Source organism: Berghia stephanieae, chromosome 5, assembly GCF_034508935.2.
Source record: "Berghia stephanieae isolate SIO BIC M18660-M18661 chromosome 5, UCSD_Bste_1.3, whole genome shotgun sequence".
Lineage (NCBI taxonomy): Eukaryota > Metazoa > Mollusca > Gastropoda > Nudibranchia > Aeolidiidae > Berghia > Berghia stephanieae.
This window is the reverse complement of record NC_088364.1, coordinates 3,967,227-3,978,981: the sequence shown is the minus strand read 5'-3', so window position 1 is coordinate 3,978,981 and position 11,755 is coordinate 3,967,227. Positions and strand designations below refer to the sequence as shown.

General features: G+C 33.7%; 1 protein-coding gene across 1 annotated transcript in view; it reads right to left on the bottom strand.

Annotated features, from left to right (window-relative positions):
- Window positions 1-1,961: 1,961 nt before the first annotated feature.
- The window catches only part of LOC144972258 (uncharacterized), a 12,075-nt gene continuing 2,281 nt past the window's right edge, over window positions 1,962-11,755 (bottom strand). The window contains exons 3-8 of the mRNA XM_078913307.1: window positions 10,864-10,920; window positions 9,926-9,970; window positions 9,328-9,384; window positions 8,140-8,196; window positions 5,765-5,945; window positions 1,962-3,416 (exon numbers count right to left, since the gene is read on the bottom strand). Coding sequence (XP_078769433.1) covers window positions 3,028-3,416; window positions 5,765-5,945; window positions 8,140-8,196; window positions 9,328-9,384; window positions 9,926-9,970; window positions 10,864-10,920 — 786 coding nt within the window. The 3' untranslated portion in view covers window positions 1,962-3,027. The remainder of the gene's footprint in view (window positions 3,417-5,764; window positions 5,946-8,139; window positions 8,197-9,327; window positions 9,385-9,925; window positions 9,971-10,863; window positions 10,921-11,755) is intronic.

The following is an 11,755-nucleotide window of genomic DNA, read 5'->3' as shown; positions in this document are numbered from 1 at the left end:
GCCACATGATTGGATGAACCAAATGAAATAAAACCACATGATTGGATGAACCAGATGAAATAAAACCACATGATTGGATGAACCAGATGAAATAAAACCACATGATTGGATGAACCAGATGAAATAAAACCACATGATTGGATGAACCAGATGAAATAAAGCCACATGATTGGATGAACCAGATGAAATAAAACCACATGGTTGGATGAACCAGATGAAATAAAACCACATGATTGGATGAACCAGATGAAATAAAATCACATGGTTGGATGAACCAGATGAAATAAAACCACATGATTGGATGAACCAGATGAAATAAAACCACATGATTGGATGAACCAGATGAAATAAAACCACATGATTGGATGAACCAGATGAAATAAAACCACATGATTGGATGAACCAGATGAAATAAAACCACATGATTGGAAGAGCCAAAATAAACTTGAACTAAATTGAGTTTTTATATAGCGAAATATCCACTAAACATGCTCAAAGCTCTTTTCAAGGGGTCCCTGGCCAAAAGCAATGCTTAATATGTAGGACGTGACATGATGCCTGTTAGGCGATATTACAATTTATTTTTTTCGGACAGAGATAACGCTTTTAACAGCCAGGTACTCATTTTACACCCGAGTATGGTGAGAAAATGTGAGTAAAGAGTCTATTCAAGGACTCAACTATGTGCCGAGCCAGGCTAGAACCGCAGTCATCGTTATATTATAGCCTGACACTGAAATCCAAAAGGACTGGCAGTTTGACGTCATTATTTGGTTTTTGCACTGCCTAGTGAGTTCTCGTTAGTAGAGCTCATGGAAACAAGTTATTTCATTGGTTGAACTATTGAATACAACTCACGATTTATTTTCTTTTGTGGCCAAAGACTGGCACTTTGTCGTCATTTTTTGGTCAGTGTCAGGCCATAACTTTACAAAGGCCATGCTCGAACCCAAGACTTACAGATCCGAGAGCGAGTGTCATACCACAAGACCACATAGTCACACTATGATTGGATTTGTTAATAAGATTTTCTTATAATGAATAATAATGAATAACATTTTCCCCATGCAACACAGGCTTTACCATGCATTACAGCTCTACAAGGTTAGAAGGACATGTAAAAACGATATTACGGAGAAATATTATTGAAATTTTCAAATGTGGGTGTTATAACAGACCTGCCAAATTGAAAACTTCAAATTTAGTAATTTTTTATGTCATTTTTTAGTAATTTGACAAGGAAATTAGTAATTTCTGAAATCATGTTTGAACAACAACAATTTGAGAATGATGATAACTTCAACATTACATCGTCATGCTTATGCGCTATTGAAATGCTTTATTATTATTATCATTATTATTATTATTATTATTATTATTATTATTATTATTATTATTATTAATTATTATTATTATTATTATTATCATTATTATTATTATTATTATTTTCATAATCATCATCATCACTATTATTATTATTATTATTTTTATAATCATCATCATCACCATTATTATTATTATTATTATTAATTATTATTATTATTATTATTATTATTATTATTATTATTATTATTATTATTATTATTATTATTATTATTAATATTATTTAAGTATTACTGAGAATTAAAAATTCGTAATTTTCAATAAAATGTTGTAATTGGCCACAAAATTTGTCTAAAATTCGTAAATTTGCGAAAAATTTGTAAGATTCGGCAGATATGTTATAACATAAAAGGTAGTATTTCATTTGGATTTGAATGTTGTCAATGAATTAGAGCATCTCACATGTGGCGGGAGAGAGTTTGTTCAACAAGTGGGGAACCACAAATTAAAAGGATTGTTCACGTATCTTTAGAAAGGTTTTAAGTTTGACAAGAAATGGATGGTCATTATTTGATCTCAAGTTTCTGTTTGGGACATACTCGTCCAACAGGTCTCTAATAATATTAGATGAAGGACTATTTCTGGTCAGTGATTTATAGACAACAGTACAAATCTTTTATACAACTCTTTTCTCCACAGGTAGCCAATGCAACTCGTGAAGAAGAAGAGATGCCGACAAATATCTATCTTTATCCCCTAAAATCAGCCTGGCTGCATTGTTTTAGGCAACCTTTTATTCTCTCCAAAGGATGATATTCCCTTGTAGCTCTATGGGTCTAGTTGTATGACACTTGCCTTCCAACTGGAAGGTCCAGAGTTCGAGTAACGGTCTGGGTGGCGCATAATGGAGTCCTTGGAAAAGGCTCACAATCTCTCATCGGTCTCAGGTGTAAAATGGGTCTGTTTGAAAAAATTGTAATATTGCCTATTCTTCCTACATGTGAAGTGTTGCTGTTGTTTAGGGACCGCTTGATATTGTTGTTATTGTAGAGATTGCTATGATAAAAGTAGTCATCTCCGTGGTGACGGCTAACTTCAAACTTATGTAATTCACTTTATCAAATTTCTTTTAAATGATGAATTAGCTTATTTAAGAATAGACTACAATCGCCAGGTTTTTATAGTTATTTCCTGCCATTACATGTGCAAAAAAAGTTTTGTAATACGAAAGGTCAATAATGCACTTTATATGGGAACAAATACAATATAGAAAAATTGAATGCAGCAATTACAGTGGTGTGGATTTTGTAACCAAATGTACAAAGACGTCAATGAAACAATCTGATAACTCTTGCCTCAGACAACTACGATGTTAAAAGCAACAATACCTATATCTAACTTTATCCATATTGGATAACCAAAATCACACTTTGATAAGAACAGAGTAAATTATAATTATAGCATTTTTAAATAAAGAGCAAGTCAGTACAATGTTGGTTGTGTATATATCTCCTAACAATTGTTTACTAAATATTTTCTGAAAAAATGTCGATTACATTTGAATCGAAGCAAGGAAAAATATGTAACAAAGAGCCTCATTTGTTTGTTCTTCAGACAAAAAGAGTTACTTTCAGTGACACAGTGCAACCAGCTGCTCCGTTTACTTAGAATCAGGCTTTGTTGAAAATCTGTATGACCTAAGATCTATCTTTGAAAGTTTCCTTTAAAATTCAGATTATTGAGACGATCATTTGGAGAGTAGTTATATGACTGTGAGGTAACTTCAAGCCAAACTTTAGTCCCAGATGTAAGATCAATGTCTACAGAATATTCATAAGTATCACTGCACTTACTATATTCAGACTTTTTACTTTGATCACAGCCATTTACAAACAGTTTAACTGGTGAAATGCTAGATTTATATGACACAGAGAAACGGTAATTCCCGTTTAATGGCACTGTGAATATCCCAGATTCAGGGTCCATAAAAGGGCTAGGAGTAATAACCCCATAACCTCCAATCCATGTCTGTCTGTTTGGTAACAACGGCATTGTACTCACAGAAACATGAAAGGTCGATTTATCGCAACATGCTGTGGATGAAAATTATTCATTTTAAAGTGAGAAACTTATTAAATAATCTAATTAAAAAAAGAAAACAAGAAGAAACACACACCATGTTGTGATTTTAGGCTTTGGGTACAACAAAAAACAACAACAACAACAACAACAACAACAACAACAACAACAACAACAACAACAACAACAAACAATAAAATAATAATAATAATAATAATAATAATAATAATAATAATAATAATAATAATAATCAATAATATATAAATAATAATAATAATAATAATAATAATAATAATAATAATAATAATAAAATAACAAATAATAATAATAATAATAATAATAATAATAATAATAATAATAATAATAATAATAATATAATAATAATATAATAATAATAATAATAATACACTGGAGCACGGGAATTTCAAACAAGTCGGGACCGGGCCTATTTGTTCGAGATTTCCGTGTTTTCGAGTTTTTCGTGTTGAGTATTTTACAAAAGATATGAGGGAGGTAAATGTGGGTCGTCTTGATAAAAGTCATATTATAATGATAACTATCCATTATTGTGAACTCTGTCAAGATTCAATAGAGAAACAATTCAATTTCTTTTCCTCAGTCATCTTTTACAAAATTATGAAGAGAGTTTTCACTGGTGTTGCATTTAGTGTGTCTTGTCTTGTTCGATTAGGCGTGTTCTTGATAAAAAGACAGCAAATTGCATTGTGGATTACACACTCAGCACGCGACGTTATTACCTAATCCTCACTTAATTAACACCTTCACGCTCTTCCTTCTTAACCACAGCAAGCTAAAGAGGGAGGGAGGACATTGCTCTCACCCCACCACAGACTACTAGGTCCTGTGTTATCTATGCACCCCACGTTCCCCACCCCTAATTGTTTGTATCATTTTAATAAGTAACAGTAACTGCGAAAGGAATCACCTTGTTAGTCTCCCGTCCCAATGATACTGGTCATTTTGCGATGGTACTGTCACCTCAGATTAAGTACCATAAAGTGAGGTAACAGAGGTGATGAGCGGGTGCCCCCTCAGTTCACACATACACAAGCGTAACACATTAACTGACACAGTGCGAAGGGGAGAGCAATGGAATCGTTCGTTTCTGTTCAACACAATCAATTCACGAAACATAAAAAATTCAGTGGACTGAAAACTGCAAGGTGATGTGTTGGCCTCGGAAAGTGATAAAATAGAGGAAATAAAACTGGGAATTGAACCAAGTTTGAGATTTCCGTGATCGAGTGTAATAATAATAATAATAATAATAATAATAATAATAATAATAATAATAATAATAATAATAATAATAATAATAATAATAACAATAATAATAATAATAATAATTATAATAATAATAATAATAATAAACATGAAAAAATAATAATGGACCATTGTATTTACGACAGAATTAATATAGTTGACGTCACCCAGCTATTTGTTATTGTTGGTGATTAGTCCTCACTTAATTGTGACACAAAAATTACAAACATTAAAAGATTACACACAATTTGTGTATAAGTATGATTGATCTAGTGATGAGAAGGGTTGAGTATTTAACTTGAAACACATACAATTAACAGAGACCCAGTGTCCTATCCATACAATGCTCAGAAGTTCTTTACAATTACAATCGAAGATCAGTTTGCACGTGTAAGAATATTTATCCTGTTAAACAGCACAGCAGCCATTTTGGATATTGTCCTTGAGCTATACCACGATGGAATACAATTTTTAGAGTTTCGCAATAATGTGATCACATTCATGTTAAGGTCTGTTTTTAGCTATAAAGAGGGAGCTTTACAGCACATTATGCGGTAGCTTGACTAACAACTGATTGCTTCAATACAAGATTTCTATTGATCTTACTTACAGGATCAACCAAGAAAATACTGGGTAGCTGCAAATAGACTACGGTCAAAATATACAAAATAGCTGCCAACGTGCACAAATGGGGGCTCCAAGAATCACCAACATGCCCAAAGTGCAACCAAGCACCACAAGATGCAAACCACTTCGTACTAGAACTTGAAGAGGATTTGAAACCATCAACAAATGTGATGATGACTTCAGAACCTGGATTGATACATTGAACATAGATGTGTAGCCGAACGATACTACTACTATTTGATCTTACTCTTTAAGCCTCACCTTCACCCACTAAAAGAGCTGCTGATCTGACATGATAACAAGAAAGCAGCAACATCAACCAGTTGCGCCATTCCAAAAATCAAGGGTGAGGACTGGTTACCAATTTCAAGAAGTAGGTGTTATTTATATCATAGCCGATCCATCTACATTGTGTATTATACCAATGAGCAATCGCGACCCCCAAGTTTACCTGAAATGTAATGGGATTCTTTCCATGATATGGCCATCGATGGATGCTCTATCACTTTAGGTGGGATGGGAACTTGCTCTGACAAAGGCTGCTTATCGACTGTGGATGCTGTCACGGCCTTAGCACCTTCAATTAGACTGGATATACTGAAAATATCCATCTTAGTTTTTAAATCTTTGACCTGAAATACATAGCAGTAATATTAGAAATCAAGATTAAAGCATAGTGGTAGAAAATGGAATACCTAAGAAAGAGATACAAGAACAGGAATTATTTTGACAGAATTTTAGAATATATACAGTGCAAAATCCATTAAACATTTTCAACACAAGGAGTCTCTAACCGACAACAACACATTAGAAGGGGGATGAGACATGACACATATTAGGTGATATTACAAATTTTTTTTTCAACAAACAAAATCCCTGTTAACGGCCAGACAATCATTTTACAATGGAGCCCTGTGAGAGAATGTGAGGTGGAAACCTTCTCCAACTCAACTATGCGCTGCTCATTTTAAAGTTTACATATTTATTACTGTTTGATATCGATGGTCGTTGGATCAAAAACCTCTGAACTCTACATACGAGCCCTGTGCTCCATGTTTTGTCTAATTTTGGGCGGATCAGACCTCTGATGTCATCAGAAATTAAATAAAACATGGTGTGCAAAGCTTGTATGTAGACTTTAGAGTTTTGATCTGCCGATCACGAAAATCGAGACTTCATTCAGCCGACCATTGATATTTTCAATCCTGTATTAGAAACAATGTAAAAATCAACGTACACTTATTTTTGGTGACATAAAATTAAATCATCTTGAGATAATGAGTGATGTATTTTCTTTTCTATGTCTGTATTATTAACAAACCAATGCAAAATTTTGCTGTGTCGATAGTTATTTTACCCTCTATTTTTCGTCAAAACACCATTCAGGACTCATATTTGTGATAAGTGGTTATAAATCACCATTCAGGACTCATATTTGTGATAAGTGGTTATAAAACACCATTCAGGACTCATATTTGTGATAAGTGGTTATAAAACACCATTCAGGACCCATATTTGTGATAAGTGGTTATAAAACACCATTCAGGACTCATATTTGTGATAAGTGGTTATAAAACACCATTCAGGACTCATATTTGTGATAAGTGGTTATAAAACACCATTCAGGACTCATATTTGTGATAAGTGGTTATAAAACACCATTCAGGACTCATATTTGTGATAAGTGGTTATAAAACCATTCAGGACTCATATTTGTGATAAGTGGTTATAAAACACCATTCAGGACTCATATTTGTGATAAGTGGTTATAAAACACCATTCAGGACTCATATTTGTGATAAGTGGTTATGATCATGATTATTTTTTCAAATAAACTATTTGATACCCCTTCATGTAAAGAGTCCAAATACCTTCAAACATTTATGATGACACTCAACTGATAAGCCTCTGGTCCAGGTCTTCCTCTGTGTGGCACAAAGTTGAGTTCTTGGAAAAGACTCTTTACTGACATTCTCTCATCCACTCAGGTGTAAAATGAGTACCTGGTCGGTAACACCATTGTCTAATTTGAAACAAGGCATCATGTTTCTTCATGTTGCTGTTGGCTTGAGATGCGGTGTAAAGTGCCTTGAGCAAATATAGTAGATATTACGCTATACAGCAGCTCAAGTTTATTTTCTTAAACCAGATCAAGTTGACATTTTTTTCAAGTTGTGCCATACGTACACAGATATACAAACCCTCAATCCGCTGATCTTAATCCCTGCTTGATTCTGGAACACAACTTGGGAGATATTTTGCCACCATGAAAATGGTTTATATGATTCCTGTTCATAAAATGTTTTCCCCAAATTGTAACTCAAATATTATTTACCTGAGTTAGGCTGACTTTCAGCAACTACTGATAATTATATGAGGACGTGTTGATAGCTATAAGCTTACTCAATTTACTCAGCCTTGGTTTGACATGAAATGTTAAAATAATTATAAAACATTTAAACCACATGTAAAATTTCCTGAACTAGAAGGAACAAATTAGGGAGCAGCCACTGGCGAAAGATAAAGATTTAACAATATGTGTATGAAACAGTGCCAGGCAAAACAAAATAGACAAATACAAGCTAATACAACATCTCAAAATATCAGTTTGACTCGACTGGGGATCAAACCTCAGACCTCCTGATTACTAGTCATGAAGATGTGCTACCTTTACACCCAGTCGTGGCAGGATGATTATGGGATGGCTTTTATTTTCTTATATTTTTCTTTCTGCTTTGTCTGAGACTGTAATAAATAATTTTACCACGATACAGGATACAACTAATCTGATGACAAAACATCATCCATTACAATGACTTTACTCACCTCTTCCTTGAAATCTGCCAGGGTTTTTTCCATGGATTTTTCTACTCCAATTGTCATCTGAAATCAGATCCATCCCTTCATTATTTGAAACACAAACTTTATTGGTAAATAAGACAATAAATGCATGAAACTTGAAAAAGAACTTCAAGTATGTTGATGAAGGGAATACACACTTCCCTTTGTGATTAGGCGGAAACAACATAACACCATCCCTTATCCTTATCCATAAAAAACACCCACGTCCTTACATAACCACTCCCTTTGTCCTTTAGTCCCCAAATGATTCAGACTGTCTGAAAAGTTAATAGTCAGCAAACAATGACAGTGATTGCTATAGTAAGAAACTACACAGGTGTTACGCATTGGTATGAATGTAAAATACACACCACTTCTACCTACCTGATCCATTTACCAGCACAGAAAATTATGATAAACCTCAAACGTTTATAATCAGATTGAAAGAATCTAATGAGAACTAATCACCTAAATAATAGTCTAAAGTAAACAATCAGCTATGTTTGTCTGAACACATTCGATGGTGTGTCACAAATTCCATGTTTTTGGTTAAAAATCTATTTCATCCCATAGGGGACGTTTGTATCCAGGTCTATCAAAGGGAAGACTGGAATAACCCCTTTGAGGCTCTGACAGGATGCGCTATAGAAGAAGAAATATAATTATTATTATTATCATTACTATTACTATTATCGTCCGATGTATCGTTATCAAGTTTGACACATGCTGTTTGATTCCAATATACGTTTTTCACATTTTGAAGGTCTTTACTATCTACTCTGATCTTTTCTAAGATTTTAAAGAGCAGTTCGTATTGTACTGAATCAAAAGCTTTGGAAAAATCAATGAAGCAAAGATGATTTTAGTTTTTCGCTTGACCGTTGAATTATTGTTTTCGATATTTACCGTCCCCTTTTCTTTCATGAAACCAAACTACTCTCACTTATCTCTGGAAAGATCTTCCTCCTCATTCTTTTCATAAGCATTCTTAATATAATATTTGTGGCCTGGCTCATTATGCTGATTGTTCTGTGTTGGTCACAGTCAATAGTTCCTTGCTTTTTGGGAATGGTAATGAATACTGACTGTATTAAAACATTAGGCAGGACACCACGATACAGGATACAGCTAATCTGATGACAAAACATCATCCATTACAATGACTTTACTCACCTCTTCCTTGAAATCTGCCAGGGTTTTTTCCATGGATTTTTCTACTCCAATTGTCATCTGAAATCAGATCCATCCCTTCATTATTTTGAAACACAAACTTTATTGGTAAATAAGACAATAAATGCATGAAACTTGAAAAAGAACTTCAAGTATGTTGATGAAGGGAATACACTTTTCCCTTTGTGATTAGGTGGAAACAACATAACACCATCCCTTATCCTTTTCCATAAAAACACCCCACGTCCTTACATAACCACTCCCTTTGTCCTTTAGTCCCCAAATGATTCAGACTGTCTTAAAAGTTAATAGTCAGCAAACAATGACAGTGATTGCTATAGTAAGAAACTACACAGGTGTTACGCATTGGTATGAATGTAAAATACACACCACTTCTACCTTCCCGATCCATTTACCAGCACAGAAAATTTTGATAAACCTTAAACGTTTATAATCAGATTGAAAGAATCTAATGAGAACTAATCACCTAAATGATAGTCCTAAGTAAACAATCAGCTATGTTTGTCTGAACACATTCGATGGTGTGTCACAAATTCCATATTTTTGGTTAAAAATCTATTGATGCAATGAATTCACTTACCTCCTCTTTGAAGTCTGCCAAGGATGTTTCTATTTTTGTTGTTATCTGAAATCAAAGGCATCGGTTTCAATAATCAATAATTTTATCCTATAAAAATGCTTGGAACTCACATCTTCATGTCCTCTTTTCAAGCAGTGCTGTGGTTTTCAAGAAATGTCTTAAGTCATTTCTTTGTAAAGATATTCATTGTAATCATCTGTCCTTGTTTTTAATTGATTTGCAAAAAATTCTTCCGAGTGCCTAATTATTCTCATCATGCATCTATGCTCGTATATGTCTGCTTGCACAGGCATGTGCGTATGCATGTGTTAATGATAAATAAAATTCCTATTACTCCTCCCATAGGGGACGTTTGTATCCAGGGTCTATCAAAGGGAAGACTGGAATAACGCCTTTGAGGCTCTGACAGGATGCGCTATAGAAGAAGAAATATAATTATTATTATTATCATTACTATTACTATTATCGTCCAATGTTTCGTTTTACACATGCTGTTTTATTCCAATATACGTTTTTCACATTTTGAAGGTCTTTACTATCTACTCTGATCTTTTCTAAGATTTTAAAGAGCAGTTCGTATTGTACTGATTCAAAAGCTTTGGAAAAATCAATGAAGCAAAGATGATTTTAGTTTTTCGCTTGATCGTTGAAATATTGTTTTCGATATTTACTGTCCCCTTTCCTTTCATGAAACCAAACTGCTCTCACTTATCTCTGGAAAGATCTTCCTCCTCATTCTTTTCATAAGCATTCTTAATATAATTTTTGTGGCCTGGCTCATTATGCTGATTGTTCTGTGTTGGTCACAGTCAATAGTTCCTTGCTTTTTGGGAATGGTAATGAATACTGACTGTATTCAAACATTAGACAGGACACCACGATACAGGATACAACTAATCTGATGACAAAACATCATCCATTACAATGACTTTACTCACCTCTTCCTTGAAATCTGCCAGGGTTTTTTCCATGGATTTTTCTACTCCAATTGTCATCTGAAATCAGATCCATCCCTTCATTATTTTGAAACACAAACTTTATTGGTAAATAAGACAATAAATGCGTGAAACTTGAAAAAGAACTTCAATTATGTTGATGAAGGGAATACACACTTCCCTTTGTGATTAGGCGGAAACAACATAACACCACCCCTTATCCTTATCCATAAAAACACCCCACGTCCTTACATAACCACTCCCTTTGTCCTTTAGTCCCCAAATGATTCAGACTGTCTGAAAAGAACTCGTGATTGTGCTTAAAACTTTTATTAACGTGGATAATAAAACAGTTGGTCGCAAATTTTCTAAAAGGATATTCTTTTTATTTGGTTTGTTTAGCAGAATGAGTTTTCCACTTCCAAGATTGAGAACTTGTTTTGTCTTAATTATCTTATTATACATATCAGTCAGTATTTACATGGCTTCGTCGTCAAGACATTTTAGTTCTTCTGCTCTAACACCATCTAAACCTGGCGATCTGTTGTTATTGAGCTTTTGTACGGCTTCACTTATATATACATTATACATTATACAAACGCATTACTTTAGTTGGTGGATACAGGTACCCCCTTTGTTAAATTAAATAAAGCCAGAAATTATTTGTCATAAAGAACATACACGAAAATATTTCTTGCAAAGCTTCCCTTCATCAAATAGTATCACCCTTAAATCATAGGATAGGATGCAAATCCATTTAGATTTCTGTTGCCTCTAGACAACCAATATTTTCATCTTTTCATTCTTCTTCTTCTTCTTCTTCTTCTTCTTCTTCTTCTTCTTCTTCTTCTTCTTCTTCTTCTTCTTCTTATTATTATTATTATTATCATTATTA